A 24,553-nucleotide genomic window follows, 5' to 3' on the forward strand; every position below is an offset into this window, starting at 1 on the left:
ACAGCACAGTAGAATTTTAACAGCATCCCCCAATACTACTAGGGCACAGAGGTCTAGCATTACCCTTGCCAATACAGGAGCCAAACGTGAACCGGACCCAAGTGGGAATCATCCCTGTACACAGAGGCCTAACTGGCAATGCAAGCGTTAAGTTAGGATAGCCACACCTTCGGAGGCGGTTCCTATTTGATACACGGCGCATGCAATCCATGCTCAGGCATGCACAATTAAATATAAGCAGCCCGTTAAGGAGATAGCGCACAAATTCAGAGGGGCAGGGAGAGATTGTGTGTTTGAATATCCTACATACTGCACACAGAAAAAGCAGCATACTGGAAAGAATATACAGAGGCAGCCCTCTCAACTTTGAGCAGCACACATCTTTGACCTGTTCCTACTCACAGAGAAGCACCTTTTCCTTCACGCATGGCAAAATGCAAACGTGAGGCAAGAAGATGAAGGCGTGCTGTAAGGAGATGGCCTTAAAACTCTTCCAACTGTTGCCATGTCATACATTATTATTATTTTTTTTTCTAAAAAACCATGACTTTACCAGATCTATTTGTTAGGACACTTTGGGAGGCTGGGCCAGTGTGACATTAAAAATTAGGGCTGCAAACTTTAATTAAAAACCCTTTAAATCAATTTTAAAAGACAATCCTGGTTAATTGGACAACATTTTTTTTAAAAAAATATGGTCAGTTAAGAGAAATATTATCTACACTGACCGGTAGTGGTTTTCTAGGGATTCCCACACCTACAAGGAGACACCAGAGACCTTTTGATTGCAAAATTACTGCGCTACTGCTAAGCTATAGCTCCACCCATTTACCCATATATGGTTGATGATGTCATCCCAGGGGGAGTGGCTACAAAGCTGATGGAGCCTGCTCCCCGATGGATGGACAAAAGAGAATTCTGGAATATTATTTAACTTACAGTGGCATACTGTGTTCTCAATTATATAGCTGGAAACTGCTAAAAGGGCTCTCTAGGATAGAGAAGGAGCCTATATACTTTATTAGCATTTAAGAACTGGGAACTGTATCAAAACACATACGAGACAAGTGTCCCTGCCTTCTAGGCTTACAATCTAATTTGTTTAGAGAGAGTCAAAATGGATGGGGAACAATCCCTCTCTCCCACACACACACACAAGGGGGAAGTTTTAAATCAGAATATGGAAACACACAAACTGAAGGGGCAGACTGGGTTGGGGGGGGGAGGTGTTGAGTGTTCCAGTGAGAAAGAGAGGGGGCAGCTAGGGAATGGAGGGTGCCATTTTGGATTTATGGAGGAAGGGGAAACAGAGGAATGCAAACAGTGGGCAGGGAGACCACACAGAGATTTAGCAAAGGAAAGACTGACCTGAGTGGTGGGACAAGCAGAAGGGGGCAGGGAGAAAACAGAAACCCGGTTTCTCCCCCCACTTAGGCAGTTGCCTGCCTAAAGCATTGCTGCTCCTTTGTGCAGAACCACCTCTGGGCTCAGCCCAGGCTCCAAGTCCCTTCCCTTTAGACCCCCACCCCACCCCCAGCTGCATCCCCTTGCCAGCTGACAACCCAGGAGTCTTAACCCTTTGCCCCCCTTCCAAAAACAAAACAAAACAACAAACAAAAAAAGCCCTGGGGAAATCTGGTTGTCCATCCCAAATTAAGTACCGCCAAAGAAGCACATTATACCAATATCCAAAATTAACATTTTATTTTGACATTTCTTTGTGCGTGAGGTTTTTCCACCCCCCTCCTCCGAGTGCGCAGTGCATCACTAAGTGATGGTGTGTTTTGGAAGGCAAGATGGTCCATGGATGAACTTCTGGAGTCAGCCTAGGCATGAACAGGTTATATAGTTCAGCTCTGCTGGTACCCCAGAGGTCACTTTGAAGGTCCGCACTGCAAAAGCAGAAAGGTAGGTGTGTGTGTGTATATGTGGGGTGGCGGGGGTGGGGAGTGTTCTACCCTGTAGTAACAACACAGGAATTTCACTTCTTAGCATCTATCACAGTTTTTTTGTTTTTTTAAAAGTACATTCAGCTGTCTTCTCAGCAAACTCACACTTCAGACACAGAGATTAATTCAGTTTTGATGTAACCTTTTCCTCCGCCATCCACATCCATGGGTTCTGCGGCTAAAATGATGAAAGAAAAACACATACAAAACCCAGTTTTAGTAACTATGGAACTGGTTCATTCAGCCAAAAATGGCCAATGGTCAGGGGCTGACGCGAGTTGGGAGTCTAATAATAATAATAATAATAATAATAATAATAATAATAATACTTTATTATTTATACCCCGCCCATCTGGCTGGGTTTCCCCAGCCACTCTGGGTGGCTTCCAACAGAATATTAGTAAAGTAAAGGGACTCCTGACCATTAGGTCCAGTCGTGACCAACTCTGGGGTTGCGGCGCTCATCTCGCTTTATTGGCCGAGGGAGCCGGCGTACAGCTTCTGGGTCATGTGGCCAGCATGACAAAGCCGCCTCTGGAGAACCAGAGCAGCACACGGACACACCGTTTACCTTCCCGCCGGAGCGGTACCTATTTATCTACTTGCACTTTGACGAGCTTTCGAACTGCTAGGTTGGCAGGAGCAGGGACCGAACAACGGGAGCTCACCCCATTGCGGGGATTCGAACCGCCGACCTTCTGATCGGCAAGTCCTAGGCTCTGTGGCTTAACCCACAGCGCCACCCGCGTCCCTAACAGAATATTAAAATACTACAAAAGCACTCCCAACGTTTCTTGGGACTTCACTTTAATGTAAAGACAACAGTTGGGTTTCATCAAACGAGAACGCCAGCGGAAGCCCCCAGCAAGGACTTCTGCACATACAATGGAGCTCCCCCACCCTCTGCACCCAATTGGCTTGGGGTGGGGCAAAGAGAGACCCTCCACAATGGCACGAAGATGAAGCGCTTGTGCCGACTGAAAACACTGATGTTGGAATTCCAACCCCGTAACAATTCTGTCCATATTGGCGACCATGACATCGCAGCGGATGCACCCAGAATTGTCAAAACGTGCATCGTCAGGTCTAGAACTGGGGGGAAAGCCAGTGCTATTTTTCTGGGGGGGGGTGTGCAAACCCCTAATCATTTTGTGAATCCAAGTCTGGCCTCATTGAGGGGCAGTATTTCAATATGAGTAGGAAAACGAGAGCACCCCTAAACATTTTTTTTAAAGAAAAAAAGCACTGGAAAACGCAATGGACAAGACTACATTTCAAATCACCCGTTTGCTGCTATTCTCTGCTATTTTCCTTACAGCTGCCCCTGTGCCATCCCTGTTTGGGGCCCAGGAAAAAAAGATGGGGTGGCACTGCTAATTTATGAGAGGAAATTGTTGTTGTTTTTTTTTTTTAAAGAACATGGCTTTTCACCGCTACAAATTCAGCTACTGATGCTTCATGGAACTGACCACAGCACATGTTTTTGTTTCAAAGGAAAAGTACTCACATTCTTTGGGCCTGGAGTAGTATTTTCCAAAGGCATTGTCTTTGGGAATATCTGGATAAAGAAATTTCAGGGGGTTTTCCGGAATATTCTCAGCCGCCATCACCTTGTAGCTGCGAATAATATCGGGCAGGCTAACCGCAGAGAGTTCCTTCTTTGTGTAGGGCTCCACTGAGTGACAAAAATTATCTGGTACATAGCCAGGGGAGTGGGGGGTGGAGAGAGAGAAGAATTAAAAGCAAGACCAGAAACTCAACTTTCAACACACTTGGTCTGCTAAGAAGCTAACAGAACTCAGAAAGCTGCTATCTACTGTTTATCCTTCACATTAGGCTTGCCATTCACCACCACCCTGTAACAGAAGAGAAATTTAGCAGGTGAGGAGCTTTCCCTCAGCACCAGAGTTAAAAGGAGGATGGCTCTTAAGAAGTTGCCAACTTCTCCTTCCATTTTTTAAAAATATAATTTTTATTAGTTTTCAATTACAATAATCCAATAAAAGCCTCATTATGCCAATACAAAATTGTAATTAATAATGCCAATCTTTCAAATGCCAAATTATACCATTTATGTGCCCCCCCGCGTGCTAGAATGAATGGTTTGACAATTTATATAATTTCTGCATTCCATAAACTTATAAATTCCAATTACACAGCAGTCAGAAAAACAAACCAGCTTCTCCTTCCATGCTTTTCTCCATTCTCTCAAAATCCCTGCCTAGGCTCCCTTTCCCACAATTATGCCAAGAGGAAAACAGGAAGAAAGAGATTTGCTTCAAAGGAAGGCACATTCCAAATTTATTTATTTTTTGTGAGAAATTGGGGCGCAAGAGAAAATTTCCATAGCTTATTATTGTGTAGGAGGCCCAATTCAAAAAGCAACTGTGCTTGGAGAGCAAGGCTACGATGAACATGAGAGGATTTGCTCCCACACAAAAAATAACACAAACAAATATACAGGCTGTATATAAGTTATTTTTAAATGTGATTCAACATATCATATCAAAATATATGGTTCTATAGACCAACCTATCATACAAACGAAACATATTATGATAAATTAAAGTCTAGCAGATTGATCAGGAAATACAATCTATTCAGTTCTTATACTGGCAATATCCACGGTGTGGAATTCTTATACAGTGGTACCTTGGGTTAAGTACTTAATTCGTTCTGGAGGTCCGTTCTTAACCTAAAACTGTTCTTAACCTGAAGCACCACTTTAGCTAATGGGGCCCCCCACTGCTGCCACGCCGCCAGAGCACGATTTCTGTTCTCATCCTGAAGCAAAGTTCTTAACCCGAGGTACTATTCCTGGGTTAGGGGAGTCTGTAACCTGAAGCGTATGTAACCTGAGGTACCACTGTATCAATCTTGGTAGTGATCCACGTGAAGATGCTTTTACGAATTCTACCATTCCTTGTATGCAGGTATCAGACAAAAAACTTGGAAGAATGGCACATGCACAAAAAATTTAAAAATGGAACACTTCACGAATTTGTGTGTCATCCTTGCGCGGGGGCCATGCTAATCTAATCTGTATCGTTCCAATTTTAGTATATGTGCTGCCACACAAAAAATATGCAATGGATAGGTTTTTTCCCCAAAAAATATTTTTTTTAAAAAAATGTATTAAAAAAAAATTTAAGCCCTTGAACACCACATGAGTGTTCTTTTTGAGTGTTTGCCTACCATTTTGTGGTCCTTCTGCCCAGGTAAAAGTGATGGCTCCTTCTCGACTACTTTCACTGAACCTCAGGAGGAAGGTACCGGTGGGCTTATTCTTGAGCAAGCAACGTTCTCGTTCTTTGCTTATGAAGCCTATGATGCTTCTGAAATGTCAAAAAGAGAAGAGCACAGATACACAAAAACATTTGTGACAGGACTTTGGCCTTGTAGTAAGTCAAGAGGACACCAACCTGGGGCCCTGAAGGTATTGTCTAGATACTCTCAAGTCTCCTCAATCAGGGCTGATGGAAGTTAAAGTCCAACAACATCCAGAGTGCACCGATTTATGGTAAAGTCCTATCCGCCCACAACTGCCAAAATGGCTTACAAATGAGTATTTCCACTACGTTTCTGAGTACAATTCAAAGAGTTGGTGCTGACCTTTAAAGCCCTAAACGGCCTTGGTCCAGTATACCTGAAGGAGCGTCTCCACCCCCATCGTTCTGCCCCGGACACTGAGGTCCAGCGCTGAGGGCCTTCTGGCGGTTCCCTCGCTGCGAGAAACCAAGTTACAGGGAACCAGGCAGAGGGTCTTCTCAGTAGTGGCACCCGCCCTGTGGAAGCTCTAAACGGCCTCGGCCCAGTATACCCGAAGGAGCGTCTCCACCCCCATTGTGGCAGCAGTACAGATTTAGGAGAATCATTGGAGTGAAAGTTGGGTTTTACTATTAAGTAAGAAAATACCCGTGGGACGCGGGTGGCGCTGTGGGTTAAAGCCTCAGTGCCTAGGGCTTGCCAATCGAAAGGTCGGTGGTTCGAATCCCCGCGGCGGGGTGCGCTCCCGCTGTTCGGTCCCAGCGCCTGCCAACCTAGCAGTTCGAAAGCACCCCCGGGTGCAAGTAGATAAATAGGGACCGCTTACTAGCGGGAAGGTAAACGGCGTTTCTCTGGCTTGCCAGAGCAGCGATGTCACGCTGGCCACATGACCCGGAAGTGTCTTCGGACAGCGCTGGCCCTTGGCCTCTTTGAGTGAGATGGGCGCACAACCCTAGAGTCTGTCAAGACTGGCCCGTACGGGCAGGGGTACCTTTACCTTTACCTTTAAGAAAATACCTACCTTTACTGACCACAAAATCAAAAGTTGCATTATAAATTAGGGATGCGGCTTGCTAATTGTTCCTCATTTCCTTCACCTTAATTTGGAGGGGACGGGTCAAGGCAGAACCTTTTCACTGTTTAGAAGCTCCCAAATATACTGCAAATATTCCAGCAGGTCCCAGCTATCCGTCTCTTTACATTACTTGCTTTTTCATAACGAAGGCAATCCATAAAAATGCTTTTATTTTCTCAGTAAACCTGTTTGCTATGCTGTGGATAACAAGCTACAATAGCTCTCTAGAGGTATATTTATCCCCCCAGCTTCTTCCCCATATATACTTTATACTGCTCCATAAAAAAAAAGCAATTTCAGGGCAATTAAAGTTCTGTTTTGAGAAATGGGTACACGTTCAGCACTGCCTATCGTTTCACGGTCTGAGCAATTACTGTTTACACAATTAATTAGACTGCTGTTGTTTGGAGCCTACCAGCAGATATATAATAAGCCATTTAAACTGCGTTTTAATGGGTCTTTGAGCTGCCGTTCTGACAACAGTTCCTAACCCAGGAGCAGGGAAACTGCGGCCTTCCAGACACTGCTGAACTGCAACTCCCAAAAATCTCTGACTGTCTTGTCATTCTGGCAGGGGCAGGGAGGAGCTGAATTGCAAGAACATTTGCAGGGGCGACAGATTCCCATCCTTGCCGTAAACCTTAAAACTGAAATCTCCTTCATTGTGTTTCTCTCTCCTCATGCCCTCAAGACTATTCCATATGCAAAATGTTCTCCCTTTTTTCGGTGGTGGCAAAGCTAAGCATTGTTTAAGCACCACTGATTTCAAGGGGGAAGACAAGGGTCCTGGGAATAAAACCCCATGAATTCAATGGAGTCAATGCACAAAGACTGCATTGTAAGATGCTCAATTCCAACCAGAACACCTTTAATGTTATTTAACTGATGTTTTAATGTATTTTTATTCTTTTGTTGGAAGCCGCCCAGAATGGCTGGGGAAACCCAGCCAGATGGGTGGGGGTATAAATAATAAATTTATTAATTATTATTATTAATAATAATAATTCCAGACGTGGTTTTATTTAGGATTCCAAGCCCATCCACTGCCCTCAAGAAGCCTCTGAAACTCTTACCCATCGTTCCAGAGGGCGAGAAGATGTTTCTTAATGAGGTCAAGGATGCCTTCAATCCACAACCAGAAGGGAACGTTTTTGTCATTTATGTTTTCCTGAAATTGAAGGAAACAAAAGAACAGTGCGTTAGAAGTTGCTACTTCAGCTAACCACAACAGAGCTCGTACATTAAATGTATCCGTTCTATCAGTGGTGCTCTTCTCATTAATTTTTTTCCTCACGGCTGTTCTTGGGTCTTCCGATTTTGTGTTCTATGCTATTGTGCGTAAGGGTGTTCACACATTGCATTCAATGAGTGTGAAACTTGTGTACCCAATAGTTGAGCTACTGCTCCGTAAAGAGTTTCTCCACCCGCATCGTTCATCTCGGACACTGAGGTCCAGCTCCAAGGGCCTTCTGGCAGTTCCCTCACTGCGAGAAGCCAAGTTACAGGGAACCAGGCAGAGGGCCTTCTCAGTAGTGGCACCCACCCTGTGGAACGCCCTCCCACCAGATGTCAAGGAAATAAACAACTATCTGACTTTTAGAAGACATCTGAAGGCAACCCTTGTATCGGGAAGTTTTTAACGCTTGACATTCAATTATGTTTCTATATTCTGCTGGAAGCCACCCAGAGTGGCTGGGGAAACCTAGCCGGATGGGTGGGATATAAATAATAAAAATAACTACTATGTATTTTTTTAAAAACCAGCCAGCACAAACACTTGTACATGCACAAACACAGTCTGCGACTTGTGCTCAGGGTAACCTATGAACAAGCCTGGTGAAAGCTAGTAAAAGGTGTTTGGAGCAAGATGATTCATAGAAGGCAACTGGGCACCAAAAGAGATTGCACTGTGCACATGTGCCTTTCTATTGAAAATGACTGAAACCCCACAGTCCAAACATACAATGTATGCTGAGCTGAGGGTGTGTGTGTGTGTGTGTGTGGTGTGAGAGAGAGAGAGGGGGGGGGGAGACTCCTATTGCACACATTGCTGTTCAGCAATATAATGTTGCCTATGGTTGTACACTCAAGACAGTCTGTTTTCCCGAAAATACAAGACTCCTCTCTCTTGGGTGCTCTCCCCTCGGCCCAATCTCCCCCCATCCTGGTTCTCACTGCATCAGTAAAATTACAACCACAACAAAATGATTCTCAGTACACTGGCGTGTTTTCTGTTCTATTTAGTACCCTCTGCTGGCAACTGGAGAGAATGCAAGATTGTAAGACCTGAGGCGAGTTGTTTTAGCAAACATCAGCTTCCCCTCCCCACCAGAAAGTTTTAAAAAATGACAGTTCAGGCTCTGTTTTCCACCATGGCCTCCACACACATTTTTTCAGGTTTGTGCAGTGGCTCAAAAAAAAAACCCCACAACAACTTTTTTGATTTGACGAACAAAGGCCTTTATCACGCCACCTTAAACTCCGTTATAAAACTACGGTTTGTCTCCGACTTAGGCAACCAACTGGTTATCAATGGATCCAGCAGTGGTTGGACTCTGGCCCCTTTAGAAAAAGAAAAAAGGAAATATCCTACCTTACAGAACCTCACCCAAGTAATAGTGCCGTCCGCAGTGCATCCGTTCGCTAAAGGGAAACAAGTTATCGCCATGTTACTCTTCAGATAGTAATTAGGCTAATATATCTGTATCACATGCAAGATTGGAGATAGAATCTTACCCTCCAAGAACACAAAGGATTGAATTTAAATCCCAAGGGCAAAGGGAGGGGAAGGACTCCCAGAAAAGAAAAGAAAAACCCTGCTGATTGGAACATGCCTTATTCCCATCTGCGCTGCCGTGCTAAGGACTTAGGAATTTCCTAGTAACTATATATATATATATGCTATAAGAAGATATCCCACTTATTTCTATTAGTAGCATATTTATATGGTCCTATATACAGATATAATAATGCTAATTCCAATGTTGCTACTATTCCCGAATTTGCTTCTTCTTTAATTTCTATGAAACCCATCATTTCCCTCTGTTCTAGCTTCTTTTTCATCATCTTGATTTTCTTTTCTCCTGCTTTCATTTATTTGTTTTAAGAATGTACAGACAAACTGCCTTCCATCCATCCATCCATCCATCCATTCATGAAAGAAAGACTCTATGTTGTTGTTTAGTCGTTTAGTCGTGTCCGACTCTTCATGACCCCATGGACCAGAGCAGGCCAGGCACTCCTGTCTTCCACTGCCTCCTGCAGTTTGGTCAAACTCGTGTCAGTAGCTTCGAGAACACTGTCCAACCATCTCGTCCTCTGTCGTCCCCTTCTCCTTGTGCCCTCCATCTTTCCCAACATCAGGGTCCTTTCCAGGGAGTCTTCTCTTCTCATGAGGTGGCCAAAGTCTTGGAGCCTCAGCTTCAGGATCTGTCCTTCCAGTGAGCACTCAGGGCTGATTTCCTTCAGAATGGATGCGTTTGATCTTCTTGCAGTCCATGGGACTCCCTCCCCAATTATATTCTGATCAAGTCGGCAGATTTTGCTTTCTTCTCGCTTTTGACAAATGTGATGTTTTTAAAATAATGATAATAATAATAAACCCAGAAATACTTCCAATTTCAAACAGATTCGAAGAGTGAATAGCTCACAATTTCTTTAGGGCAGGAGCTACATAACTGGGCTTCATGCAAGCTTCAGCCATGTGGTCCACAGTAGGGGCTGTGTGATAAATTGCCACATCGTTGAATACCAGTATCAAAATAACATTGTGGTGAGTGTTTCAACAAGACAATGTATGGGTGAGCGAAAAGGTAGAGACTTGACAGCTTCCCAGGGGGTAGCTGAGCTGAACCGATACTTTGCAGTTAATTTGCAGATAATTTGCAATACGTTTCTGAGCACAATTCAAGGTGTTGGTGCTGATTTTTAAAGCCCAAACGGCCTCGATCCAGTATACCTGAAGGAGCGTCTCCATCCCCATCATTCTGCCCCAGACACTGAGGTCCAGCGCTGAGGGCCTTCTGGCGGTTCCCTCGCTGCGAGAAACAAAGTTACAGGGAACCAGGGCCTTCTCGGTAGTGGCACCCGCCCTGTGGAACGCCCTCCCACCAGATGTCAAAGAGAAAAACAACTACCAGACTTTTAGAAGACAACCAAAGGCAACCCTCTTTAGGGAAGCTTTTAATGTTTAACAGACCACTGTACAGTGGTGCCCCGCAAGACGAATGCCTCGCAAGACAGAAAACCCGCTAGATGAAAGGGTTTTCCGTTTTGGAGGTGCTTCGCAAAACGAATTTGCTATGGGCTTGCTTTGCAAGACGAAAATGTCTTGCAATTCCTGGGGTTTTTTTCCTCTCCCCCCCCTTTTTCCCAAGCCCCTAAGCCACTTAACAGCTGTTCGCTAAGCCGCTTAACAGCTGATCTAAGCCGCTTATCAGCTGATCTAGCCTTTTAGCAGCTAATCCGCTAATCCCTTAAACCTTTAATAGCCGCAAATAGCCTTTTAGCAGCTAATCCGCTAATCCCTTAAGCCGCTAATAGCCGCTAAACCGCTAATAGAGCTAATCCGCTAATGGGCTTGCTTCGCAAGACAAAAAAAACCGCAAGACAAAGAGACTCGTGGAATGGATTCTTTTCGTCTTGCGAGGCACCACTGTATTTTAATACTCTGTTGGAAGCCACCCAGAGTGGCTGGGGAAACCCAGTCAGATGGGCGGGGTATAAATAATAAATTCTATTCTATTCTATTCTATTCTATTCTATCCTATCCTATCCTATCCTATCCTACCTTGTCTCCTGCTTTGTTTTCTCTCCCCCTCCTCCCTCCTAACTGATAAGAAATGAAACAGTTATGCCTTGTGCGCCAGAAAAGATGGATATAAAATATCCAGAAATGGCATAACCTCTAATTAAACATGGTGGGAACCTACATGCATTTTTTTTTTTTTAAGGAGGTTGACAGTGCAAGCAACATTTTTGAACATCACTTACGAAGTAACTTTTCTCCTATCATGTTCAGTTGCTCTGCGTTGAGTCCCCGCTTTGTGACAGAAGAAAACTGCCAACTCAGCACTTCGGAAAGCTGCGACCACCTTGCACACGGCGCGTTCAGAAAGAAGGACAAATTCTGGAGAGGAAAAGGAAAGGATTTAGAATCTGAGCCACTATTTACTGACTTTTGTTTTATTTACAGGAATGTCATCCCACCTTTCTTCCAAAGGAGCCCAAGTGTCATAGAAATTTCTCCCATTTTATTCTCATAACCTTGTTTGGTAGGAGAAACTTGAGACATGATTGGTAGAGCCATTGGTAGAGTCGAGATATGAACCAGCCTCCTTGGTCCTAGGACTCAGTTACCATATTTTTCGCTCTATAGGACACACTTTCCCCCCTCCATAAATGAAGTGGAAATGTGTGTGCATCCTATGGAGCAAGTGCAGGCTTTCGCTGAAGCCTGGAGAGCGAGAGGGGTCGGTGTGCACTGACCCCTCTCGCTCTTCATGCTTCAGGAAACTATCCGCAAGCCTTCGGAGTGCGGTGGGAGTGCCCGCCGCGCTCCCAAGGCTTGCGGATAGCAGCCTGCAGCCCGAAGCCGGGGGAGCGCTGCACAGCGCACCCTGGGCTTCAGGCAGATATCCGCAAGCCTCCAAACCTGACCTGGTTTGGAGGCTGGCGATGGGGGAAAGCAGCACTTCTCCCCACTGCCAGCCCCACAAACTTGGGGGACAGCGGGGAGGCAGAGTGCCGCCTTCCCGCTGTTCCCCGACCTGGTCTTTGGGGCTGGCGGTGGAGGAAAGCAGCGCTCCGTCCCCCCGCCAGACCCAAAGAGCAGGTCAAAAGGAACCCAAAGCCTCCAGAGCCCAGCGGGAACTCCCACTGGGCTCCGGAGGCTTCGGGTGAACGCACAGAATGGACCTTGTTTTAGAGGGGGAGAACAAGAAAAAATTTTTTTCCTGTTCTCCCCCTCCTATGGTCCAGTGCGTCCTATGGTCCGGTGCGTCCAACAGAGTGAAAAATATGGTAAATTTCGTCACATTAATGCGTTTTGAGTGCGTTATAAACATCCAACACCAGATGGCGCCAGAGAGCAGAAAAAAGTATATATGGATTTTTACATAGGCATTTTTTTTCTTTCATTGTAACGATTTAATTTCTGACTTATTTATAGCGTTTTTAACCTGTGTCCAGACCCACCCCTTATTTTGAAATACTAAGTACTGCACCATATTGGCTCCCACAAGGCTAGGCCTAAACACCCATGTGGGGAGTTTTTACATCCCTATCAGTGAGCTCCAACCTCCTCACAAAAAAAACCTTTTTTTATCTTCCCACTCAACAAGACACATACTCCTGAAACGTGGAATCATTTTGAGGAGGGGGGTGGTGGCTTCTGATGCAACACAAAGCATTACTATTTCAAAAGGAAACAGGAGGCAGACCAGGGCACATACCTTAAAATGGTATTTGGATTTCCAGACAACCTACATGGAAACTCTAACAATAATTGTTTATTTTACCTGGGCAGAGCGGGGGGGGGGGGAACCAATAAAATTTCCTGCAATTTTGTAGTTACAACTTGTTGCTTCTTTTCAAAAATGTTATTTTAAAAAAATAGCTTAAGGATTATAGTTAAATCCACAGCCTTCTCTGTGACGGTTGTGCGCAGTTTCTCCTGTCTGCATTTTGTCCACATTCTTCCTTTTCCTTTTGTTGACAACTCTACAATCCATTTGCATGTTCTCATGCCCATTTTTAATTTTATACGGGAAGCAGCTGGTGTGTGTTTTTTAAAGTGAAATACGATCAACATCAGCAAAGCAAGTGATTTCTTCTTACACAGAGAATGGCACTGCCCTTGTACAATTTAAATCGAGAGAAAAATGCTGCTTTTTCTCCCCAAAATGCCATGTATAAAAGAGTTCGAACAATGCTAATGTTTACACAACAGTCATAAAAGCAATTCCCAAAAAAATCAAGTGTCCAATCGGTTCTTCAGCGTACGTAACTGAAGAAAACCTCAGCACTGAATGGAGCTTTCCAATTACGTTTTTAAAAGATACCGTTTTACATGAGCTATTTAATACTGCACAACTGCAAGCTGAAAAGCCAGCTGCTTTTAGGTCCTTTCTCCTTAAACTGTTTTCATTCCAAATTGTTGTTCCAAGAAATGATATCCAACATAGGATGAACTCACTGAAAAAACTTATATCCATGTTCAATGGGTCTTATGTTGAACTTATGGTCAATGGGTCTGTGCACAGATATGACCAATGCTGGATTATCAGCCTTCATAAACAGAGCCTTCAAAACCAGAGCTTGCTTCCTCCTCTGTCACAATCATTTTCCTTTTGTGCCATGTACTATTATTGACTTTGGTAAGTTACAATGCTCTTTCGCTGTGAGAGGGTGATTGCTTTCCTTCAGAAGTTTTTAATTATTATTATTTTTTAAAAAGGAGACTCTCTTTACTTATTGATGTATTTGCTACCCTAAGTTATTCGAAGAGCAGGATATAAATTTAATAAATACAGCCGTACCTTCCAAAACGGATTCTGTTCGACTTCCAAAGCGTTCGAAAACCAAAGCGTGGCTTCTGATTGGCTGCAGGAGCTTCCTGCAGCCAATCAGGAAGCCACGTCGGACGTTCGGCTTCCAAAAACAGTTAGCAAACTGGAACACTCACTTCCAGGGTTGCGGTGTTTGGGAGCCAAAACGTTTGAGAACTAAGCTGTTTGAAAACCAAGGTACAGCTGTAAACCGATGAACAAAATAATGGGGCTTGCTTTAATAAAGAGTATTCTTTCAACTGTTTCAATATCCACTCACCCACCCAAATCCTGAACTTAAAAAAAGATGCCAGGATACTCACCTTGGGCTCATTTGTCAGCATGTTGTACCACAAGATGGACGCCCATCCGCTCGGCAGCTGGCTGACGTTGGAGATCACAACAATAGGAAGGGAGGTGGTCTGGGAAGCGAAGGTGACAGGGAAAAATTGAGCGAACGCTTCCAAGATGGTCAAAGGCGCGGAAATTAAGGGGAGACACAGTACCAAATTCTTTTAGGCAGCAGTATCACGTCATTACAATTAGCAAAACATGGCTGGATATTTCGACACAGAAAGATATGACAGGCAACCCTCGTTTTGCGCGGGGGGGTTGCATTCCAGACCCCCAAGCGCATCGGTGGACCATGCGCATGTCGCCTTTCATGACCTCTGTGACGTTTTGGGGCTGCTTCCTGGTTTGGCGCCACGCGCACATGCTCAGAGGCAACTAAATCGGCCGTTGCCTCTATAGCCAAGGTTGGTATATTCACTTTTCTACGCTCAAAGCTCTTTGGTGAATTTAGAAACAAAACAAACTGCAGAGTGAGCCAAACTCCATATACAGTGGTGCCCCGCAAGACGAATGCCTCGCAAGACGGAAAACCCGCTAGACGAAAGGGTTTTCCGTTTTCAGAGGTAATTCGCAGGACGAATTTCTCTATGGGCTTGCTTTGCAAGACGAAAATGTCTTGCGATTCGTGAGGTTTTTTTCCGCTCCCCACCCCCTTTTTCTAAGGCGCTAAGCTGCTAATAGCCTTTTAGCAGCTAATTCGCTAATCCCTTAAGCCTTTAATAGCCGCTAATAGCCGCTAAACCACTAATAGCGCTAATAGCGCTAATCCGCTAATAGGGTTGCTTCGCAAGACGAAAAAACCGCTAGACGAAGAGACTCGCGGAACGGATTAATTTCGTCTTGCGAGGCACCACTGTAATTGCTTTTACCACAAAAGCAAACTGCTCCCAGTTTGGCAAACGAGACATAGCTGGGCCAATCTAACAAACAAGGAAGTGCCAGGCTGTGTTCACAGTTTGGCTTGTGGGTAGATTGGGACAAGACTTTTCCTAAAATTCACTCCTCTCTTGCTACATACATAGCCTTATGTACTGAGTAGTTAACACACTTACCTCTAGGTCAATTATGAGGCCCCACTGCTCCAGCGTTGTCTCAAAAGAGAGAGAATGGAGTTCTTCTGTTACAATGAGAGGCCCCTTTATATAGGAAAAAGGCAGCTTTTAAAAATAACAATTACAGGAATCTGTCGCACTACACAACTCCCCTGATTACCGTATTTTTCGCCCTATAGGACGCACTTTTTCCCCTCCAAAAATGAAGGGGAAATGTGTGTGCATCCTATGGGGCGAATGCAGGCTTTCGCTGAAGCCTGGAAAGCGAGAGGGGTCGGTGCGCACCTCCCCTCCCGATGTGGTTTGGAGGCTGACGGCGGGGAGACGCGTGCTTCTCCCTGCCGCCAGCCCCGCAAGCTCCGGGGACAGCGGGGAGGCGCAGCGCATCTTCCCACTGTCCCCGGACCTGGTCTGCAGGCGGGCGGCGGGGAGAAGAGCGCTTTTCCCCGCTGCCAGCCCCACAAGCGCCGGGGGGGGGGGAATAAATTCTTTTTTCTTTATTTCCCCCCCCAAAAAAACCTGGTGCGTCCTATGGGCCAGTGTGTCCTATGGGGCGAAAAATACGGTATGCTCGTTGGGGATGAAGGGAACTAGTTAGATCCTCCAAACCCTTCAGAACATAGAACTGAAAATGAACTGGACTCTTTGGCAGGTTTTGAATAAACATTCACAAACTGTTTATTGTAATATATAGAAAGACAACTTGAGGATTTTTACAATTCGATAAGATGCAGATAGAAATATGTGTTGAGGAAACCACGGTAAGGAGCTGAGGGAAGTCCGGGGGTGGGGTGGGAGGTTGGGGTTGTTTGTTTGTTTGTTTATGGGGGAGGGGGAGGGCAAAAAAAATGGAGGGGGAAAATAATAGTATTGTGGGTGATGTATTTTTGATAAAACTATTGTGTTGAAATTTCCAATAATATTTTTTTTTTTAAAAAAAGGAGTGAACTTCCTGTGCTATCCTCATTGGACAGTATCCCCCCCCAATATAGGTGGGACAACCACTTGTCAATCACCCGACATCATTATTGCATCAGGTGCCTAACAGGAAGGTGGCCCCACCCACCTGTCAAAAGCTGGCCCAGTGGGAGGGGGGAAAATAAAATATCTGGGTTGCTGGACTAAAAATCCTGTTCTATATCAAAGGTTAACAAGGGAGACCCTGGTACTTTTTTCAGTTATATAATTATATTATCACTCTAACCAGTATCAGGTTTAACATTTACAGGCGAAGGCTAAAGAGTAACCTCAAATCTATGGGGGATCATGTGGAAAAATAGGTAAAAAATGGAAGGGACCCCAGGACCGTTAAGTCTAGTCCAAGGCGACTATGGGGTGTGGCGCTCATCTCACTTTTCAGGCTGAGGAAGCCAGTGTTTGTCCACAGACAGCTTTCCGGGTCATGTGGCCAGCGTGACTAAGCCGCTTCTGGCGAAACCAGAGCAGCGCACCGAAACGCTGTTTACCTTCCCACCAGAGTGGTACCTATTTATCTACTTGCACTCTGACGTGCTTTTGAACTGCTAGGTTGGCAGGAGCTGGGACAGAGCAACGGGAGCTCACCCCATCGCAGGGATTCGAACCGCTGACCTTCCGATTGGCAAGCCCAAGAGGCTCAGTGGTTTAGACCACAGCGCCACCCCCATCCCTTTGTGTAGTCTATTACCACTGCTTATTAAAAATCTGCTATCAAATTAAAAGAAAACGGAGTAAGCAAAATGAACGGCATAGGTGTTGATTCCTCTTACCTCATTGGTTCTTCCAGGATTCTTTTGCTCCTTTAATTGCTGTAGAATGAAGGAATGCCTCAAAGTGAGTGACATTTATGTTCATTTTTCAGTATATTAACCAATCAAAGACACAGTTCAAAGACCAACGTGTCAGGTGCCAAACCATGGTGCACATTTTGACTAGCCAGGAGTGAGCAACACCCTAACACAAACCTCACCAACCTAGTGCACTCTAGTTGTTTTGTATTCCAACTCCCGCCAGTGCGGCCAATGGTCAGGGAAGATGGGACTTGCCGTTCAATAAACATCTGGAAGGGCACCAGTTTGACTACCCCTTTACTAGATTCTCCCAAAGGAAGCTCTGGATGAAACTAGTCAACATCAGATTCACAGGTGGCAATATTGTGCAATTATATTTCACGTGAATCATGAAGGGTTTTGTTTTAAATCTTTCCCCCTCTCATTGAAATTTGTGATATTGTGTCTCCCCACGCCCCCAATATTTTCATTTCGCTTTTAATTTGTATACCTCGGGTTAAGTACTTAATTCATTCTGGAGGTCCGTTCTTAACCTGAAACTGTTCTTAACCTGAAGCACCACTTTAACTAATGGGGCCTCCTGCTGCCGCCGCGCCGCCGGAGCACGATTTCTGTTCCCATCCTGAAGCAAAGTTCTTAACCCAAGGTACTATTTCTGGGTTAGCGGAGTCTGTAACCTGAAGCGTATGTAACCCGAGGTACCACTGTATTGCCTTTCTAAATTACTACACACAAGGCCATTTACAAGCTGAAAAACAAAATAGATGCCTAATAACAATCTGATCCTATAAAAAAAAAGCCGTAATAAAAACATAACTTTAACAACTTATATCAACTAAAGCAATATTCAACAATCCGGGAAAATTCACGATCCGGGAAAACCATGAAGCCAGCCAATGTCTCCACATAGCTCCGTCCTTATTTCAGACATTGTGATATATTGATATAACGCGATGTTTAGCTGCTGACATATCACGATTTTCAAAACCAGGTATTGCCCAGCCCTAGTTATGGGTCTGCAAAGCAACTTTAGTTTGTGCTATACAGTGGAACCTTGGGTTATGGGTAACATAAACTTCTGGTTACGTTACCGGCAAACCTGGAAGTGTTTCACTGCACACGCATGCGCAGAAGCGAAAAAACCGTCTCTGTGCATGCGCAGAAACAGGACCTCCACTAGCAAAAACTTTGGGATACAGCTGGACCTCGGGAACAGATCCTGTTCACAACCGGAGGTACCACTGTATAAGAAATGTACCAACAATAATATGGAGTATAACTGAATTAATGCACATGTAAAAACAATTTTTTAAAAAACAACAACAAAGCAGGTAAGTATTTCAAAATCACCGTATTTTTCCATGTATAAGATGCCCCCTATTTGGGGGGACTTCAATTTAAGAAAACACCCCTCAGCACTTCTACTGTGTAGAAGACGAACCCCAATTTTAAACCTACTTTTTTGGTTGTTTTTTTTAAAAAGCTGCTCTTATAAATGGAAAAGCTCTGGCACAGAAGAACAAGAAGACTTCTTATGAAAGGAATCCTGCCAAAAAGGAATAGGGGTGTTTGTGTGTTGTATGTCATTGTACATGGACACACACAAATACGTGTGTGTGTGTGTATTAAATAAAAGCAGAAGTGAATACAAAACAGTGACAGACTTGCTAGTTGTGGCCTGTATGGAATATATACCCCTTCAGTACACAAACATCAGTAGCACAGAACGTTTTGGGGGATGACGAAGACAGAACGTTATGAAGATATTTTGAGAATGTGGATGCCAAAAAGATAGGCCTCACCAGATGTCTAAATTCTGCTGACAGGCTTCCATTCGACTCTTCCATGTTCATCACTTTGGAATTCGTCCCCAAGATGTTAAATTTTCTAAATCTTCAGTGAAAACAGATTTTAAAAGTTTTTTTTGAGACTAATCAATTCACTGTGTAACAAGAACAACAAGCAGTAGCGTACACAAGAAGTCAACGTACCCTTTAACGGCAACTTTCTCGTTGACGTCTCTGCAAAGGAATAAAAATGGTGAGGGGAGGTCCATTATATACAGCTGACAATGTATGTGGCAAATTTATCCATTTTACTGTATTTTTTTTTAGTGGGTGTTTTAAGCAGGGGTAAACGTCTCCAGTGTGCAAATGTTATATACTGCAGGACCTGCTATTTCAAAGATGAGCAAGACCTGTCAGCAGAAAACAATACAGTGGTGCCTCGCAAGACGAAATTAATTCGTTCTGCGAGTTTTTTCATCTTGTGAATTTTTCGTCTTGCGAAGCACAGTTTCCCATAGGAAATGCATTGACAGTTTCCCATAGGAATGCATTGACGGTTTTAAGAAAAAGGCGCAAGACGTTTTCGTCTTGCGAAGCAAGCCCATAGGGAAATTCGTCTTGCGAAGCAACTCAAAAAACGAAAAACTCTTTCGTCTTGCGAGGCATTTGTCTTGTGAGGTACCACTGTACCAGAATTTTTACTTTTTAGTCCTAAACAGAAATAGGGAAAGTGTGAAAGGATAACAGGGATCTATTGTCACAGGCTTTAAATGGATTGTGTGGATGCAATCTCAACCCTACAGCCACTAGTAGATTGTCTATTTTCAGTCACCCTTCATGATGTTTCTTAGAAAGTGGAAAACTTTCAGAGAAGCTTCCTTCTGGTTGGAATAAAGGTGGCTTACAGTTAAATGGGTAGAGAAAGAGGACAAAGGTAAATAACAACTGATGCTTCAGTTTTGAGTGAAATTTTGGGTTGGATGTCAATAACACATGCGAGGCGTCACTTACTTATCAAATACAACTTGCACCTTCAATTTGTAATTCAGTTCCTGTAGTTTCACCAGTAATCTGGAAGCACAAGACATAAATCACTAGCGTGTTAATGAAGAAATTGCTCCCATCTTTAACTTCATGACGAGCCTTGCATTTCCTTCAAGTTCTCAAGACAACAAAGAAAGCTTCCTTCCCAAACATAGCAACAGGGGAGCTGATTCATATACTGAATAATAATAATAATAATTTATTATTTATACCTCGCCCATCTGGCTGAGTCTCCCCACCCACTCTGGGCGGCTCCCAATCAAGTATTAAAAACAATACAGCGTTAAATATTAAAAACTTCCCTGAACAGGGCTGCCTTCAGATGTCTTTTAAAGATAGGATAGCTACTTATTTCCTTCACATCTGAAGGGAGGGCGTTCCACAGGGCAGGCGCCACTACCGAGAAGGCCCTCTGGTTCCCTGTAACCTCACTTCTTGCAATGAGGGAACCGCCAGAAGGCCCTCGGCGCTGGATCTCAGTGTCCGGTCTGAACGATGGGGGTGGAGATGCTCCTTCAGACATATAGGACCGAGGCCGTTTAAGGCTTTAAAGGTCAGCACCAACACTTTCAATTGTGCTCGGAAATGTACTGGGAGCCAATGCAGATCTCTCAGAACCGGTGTTATGTGGTCCCGGCGGCCACTCCGAGTCACCAGTCTAGCTGCCGCATTCTGGATTAATTGCAGTTTCTGGGTCACTTTCAAAGGTAGCCCCACGTAGAGTGCATTGCAGTAGTCCAAGCGGGAGATAACTAGAGCATTCACCACTCTGGTGAGACAGTCCGCGGGCAGGTAGGGTCTTAGCCTGCGCACCAGGTGGAGCTGGTAGACAGCTGCCCTGGACACAGAATTAACCTGCGCCTCCATGGACAGCTGTGAATCCAAAATGACTCCCAGGCTGCGCACCTGGTCCTTCAGGGGCACAGTTACCCCATTCAGGACCAGGGAATCCCCCACACCCGCCCGCCCCCTGAAAACAGTACTTCTGTCTTGTCAGGATTCAACCTCAATTTGTTAGCCACCATCCATCCTCCAACCGCCTCCAGGCACTCACACTGAAGATCAACATGTGCCAATCCCATACCACAACATTTTAGAGAAGCAGCCCCCATCTGGTTTTGTCATGCACACACCTGCCAGAAGCCAGTTAAGAGCTGGAATAGCCACACGTCGTTCAGCTCAATCAACCACTACCTGACATGAAGTGCTCTGTAGAATTGGCTTTTCACTGGATAGAGAAACTACTAGAGCATGGGTAGGCAAACTAAGGCCTGGGGGGCCGGATCCGGCCCAATCCCCTTCTCAATCCGGCCCGCGGACGGTCTGGGAATCAGTGTGTTTTTACGCGAGTAGAATGTGTCCTTTGATTTAAAATGTATCTCTGGGTTATTTGTGGGGCCTGCCTGGTGTTTTTACATGAGTAGAATCTGTGCTTTTATTTAAAATGCATCTCTGGGTTATTTGCGGGGCATCAAAATTCATTCATTCCCCCCCCCCCATATAGTCCGGCCCCCCACAAGTTTTGAGGGACAGTGGACTGGCCCCCTGCTGAAAAAGGTTGCTGACCCCTGTACTAGAGGTGGTGAGAAATTAGTACAAGTCAGATATGTTGCCTTAGCTTTAAGTTTGCAACTGGTCGACAAACAGAAACGTGACACTTTTTCCAATTACCGCTCTTTTGTTTGGGCACAATTTTCCTCCGTGGTTTGGACAAGACATGGTACCATTTTCTCCCTGGTTTGGAGTTGTAACATTACAACTGATGTGGAATGGCCGCCTTGAAACGTGTTGCTGGTTGGTTGTTTTTAACCTAAAGGGGCAGTAATCTGCGGCAGAATTCGAGACCAGGGAGAAGAGTCGATGGAAGAAGATTGGAAAAAATTTAAAGTATATTTACAGAAATATTGCAAAATTAATGAATGTTAGAAGTATATTGGAATGAAGATATATGGTTTTAGCAGAAGGGCTATTAAGAATTATATGAAGATTAAGTGTTAATGTGTTAAAGTGGAAAATTTACAGTTAAATTGTGTTAGGATAAATCATAGAATAAAAATTGAAGAGGAGGGAAAGGATTTGTTGAACCAGATAATTTGAACTAGAATACAAAAAAGGGAGGTGTGAGGAAGTCGAGGAAATAAGCAAATGAAAGATATGGATATGAAATTTGGATGTGTGTTTAAATGGTTTTGTTTGTTTTTTGTTGTATTGTTGTATTGTATTGTTGATGTATTGTCTGTTCAATGTATGTATTGTTTTTTTCTTTTTTATAACTATAAAACATTTAATAAATATTATTATAAAAAATAAAATAAAGGGGCAGTAATCTGGATCATTTAAGGGGAGGGGGAATTACCTGAGTTTTACTGTAAATTGCACTCCAGTCTTCACGACCAACGGTCTCTGAGAGTGGGTTGGCATGCAAGGCTGTCTTTCGACCACGAAGGAACTGGACAAAGAATAAAGAAATGGCATTCTAATTTGTCTCAACAAGAGAATGAATTATGGCAAAGGGCACAATAGAGCGACATTAAAAATATAATCTATTTTAATATTTTGGTTCGTTTTTAACGCACCCAAAAAACCCTAAACAAAACCCCCAAGCCTACCTCTGAATCAGTTGCTTGAAGAGGCTTAATGTCCGTTCATACAGCCCATTTTTCTGCTGAGGGATGGGGTCTGTGTCGTAGGTAAACTTCTGCTCCAACTCCTCCAGCTTTTTAAGCTGCTGGCGAATTTGCTGAAGACTCTCTGCTACTGTAGTAAACCTACCATTTGCAAGTGTTATATATTTTAACAGGGCTAAGCAATGCAGCTGGAACGCAGCAGAGTTAAGGTTTGAACACTCTCTACTAGGAAAGAAAAGGAAAAGCAGTGCTTGCATATGCCAACCTTAAAAGCTTACTGCAGACTTACTCAGTATCCTGCGAATCCCAACAGACCTCTGGGTATAGGGCGGTATATAAATTCAAAACAAAATAAAATAAAATAAAAGTGGTCTCCTATCCAGGAACTGAGCAGACTCAGAGCTGCTTATGTTCAATAAGGGTGCTTCAAGGGTGTGCGAAGGCTCCCATTTATACTCCCCGCTTCCCCAAGCAGCTTTGGAAAAGGAGCCTCTACACACAATTCTCAAGCAAGCTTTGCAGAGCTCGGTTCTTTCCAGACCCCTCCCCAAAAGGCCTTGCTTAGGAGAGGCCTACCAGTTCTGAAGCTGGTCCAAGCAAGCGTTGGGTGGCCCTCCAATGCAAGCCATTTGCTGCCGCTGCTTCCATTCCACCAGCTCCTCTCGAATCAAGGCGTTCTGGGTGTGTTCCGACACATGCAGCGCATTGGCTATTCTCTGTAGCACATCCTAGCAACAGAGAGCCATTCAGGAATGAGTAAGAAGAAGAAGAGTTTGGATTTGATATCCCGCCTTTCACTCCCTTTAAGGAGTCTCAAAGCAGCTAACATTCTCCTTTCCCTTCCTCCCCCACAACAGACACTCTGTGACGTGAGTGGGGCTGAGAGACTTCAGAGAAGTGTGACTGGTCCAAGGTCACCCAGCAGCTGCATGTGGAGGAGCGGAGACGCGAACCCGGTTCCCCAGATTACGAGACTACCGCTCTTAACCACTACACCACACTGGCTCTCATTTAGAGCATTTAGAATTCTAAAAACCATCTCACATCAATAGCATTTATTATTTATTAAATATGTAAACCAGCCCCTTCATCCTCATATCTTGATTGGTTGAGAGGGGTTGTATGTTTGGGGATAGAGGTCCTCCTTTGAGGTCTCTGGTTTTTTGCCTTTGGGGCGCGCTTCCGAGGCTTGCCAGTTTTTCTTTCTGTAAAATGGGTACCTTGCAATGACCATGAAAGCTGCTCACATTTCCAAACATGCCTCCACATCCAGAAACGTTTGCAATAGGCTTTGGGAAGTGCAATAGGACACATGCTCAGTTCGTGTAGGGAACCAACTGCAGTGGTACTTTGGTTCCCAAGCGCCAAAAACCTGGAAGTTAAGTGTTCCGGTTTTCGAATGTTTTTTCAGAAGCCGAATATCCGATGTAGCTGTCGGCTATTGTTTCCAGGGTGCCTGCACCAATCAGAAGCTGCGCCTTGGTTTTCAAACATTTCGGAAGGCACTTTTGTTTTTGCTATTTATTTTGCGCGTTTGTTTTTGAGGCTTTTTCGGCTAATTTGTTTTTGTGACTGTTCAGCTACTGATCAATTGTGTGACTACGGAAATGGATAAAAGCCCCCCATCCAAACAATGACTATCATCATTAATTTTTATCATCTACAATACTGTCTTATTTATTTTATAGTACAGTACATTGATTATCGCTTTTGTTTTATGGATCAATGGTCTCGTTAGATAGTAAAATTCATGGTAAATTGCTGTTTAGGGGTTGTTTTTAAAAGTCTGGAACAGATTGATCTGTTTTGCATTAGTTTCTATGCGAAAGCGTGCCTTGGTTTTGGAACGCTTTGGTTTTGGAACGGACTTCCGGAACGGATTAAGTTTGGGAACCAAGGTACCACTGAAAGCTTGTCTAGTTTCTCCCTCCGCTGAAAGCATGGCCTGGAGCAGCCAATGTAATGGACTTTTCATTTCCTGACCATTGGGCTATGCTAGCTTGGGCTGATGTTCAACATCTGGAAGGTCCTGTATGTTGGCTACCCCGGCCTTGAATAAAAACCAAAGTTTCCCTGTACTTT

General features: G+C 44.3%; 1 protein-coding gene across 3 annotated transcripts in view; it reads right to left on the reverse strand.

Moving 5' to 3' along the window:
* Positions 1–24,553, reverse strand: part of STAT1 (signal transducer and activator of transcription 1) — a 46,396-nt gene that overhangs the window by 5,953 nt on the left and 15,890 nt on the right. For 2 of the 3 annotated variants that reach the window (XM_083408669.1, XM_083408668.1), the window contains exons 8-22: positions 23,048–23,199; positions 22,454–22,612; positions 22,201–22,293; positions 19,812–19,871; positions 19,005–19,034; positions 18,816–18,906; positions 16,993–17,031; positions 15,245–15,328; positions 14,162–14,260; positions 11,284–11,419; positions 8,885–8,934; positions 7,365–7,459; positions 5,145–5,284; positions 3,457–3,642; positions 2,055–2,127 (exon numbers count right to left, since the gene is read on the reverse strand). In XM_083408669.1, the coding sequence (XP_083264795.1) occupies positions 2,055–2,127; positions 3,457–3,642; positions 5,145–5,284; positions 7,365–7,459; positions 8,885–8,934; positions 11,284–11,419; positions 14,162–14,260; positions 15,245–15,328; positions 16,993–17,031; positions 18,816–18,906; positions 19,005–19,034; positions 19,812–19,871; positions 22,201–22,293; positions 22,454–22,612; positions 23,048–23,199 (1,487 nt within the window). Of the gene's footprint in view, positions 1–1,927; positions 2,128–3,456; positions 3,643–5,144; positions 5,285–7,364; positions 7,460–8,884; positions 8,935–11,283; positions 11,420–14,161; positions 14,261–15,244; positions 15,329–16,992; positions 17,032–18,815; positions 18,907–19,004; positions 19,035–19,811; positions 19,872–22,200; positions 22,294–22,453; positions 22,613–23,047; positions 23,200–24,553 lie in introns of those variants that run through there. The other variant, XM_083408670.1, reaches the window with a different exon arrangement.

The sequence above is a fragment of the Podarcis tiliguerta genome (genome assembly GCF_965153285.1).
Source record: "Podarcis tiliguerta genome assembly, chromosome: 1".
NCBI classification, from domain to species: domain Eukaryota; kingdom Metazoa; phylum Chordata; class Lepidosauria; order Squamata; family Lacertidae; genus Podarcis; species Podarcis tiliguerta.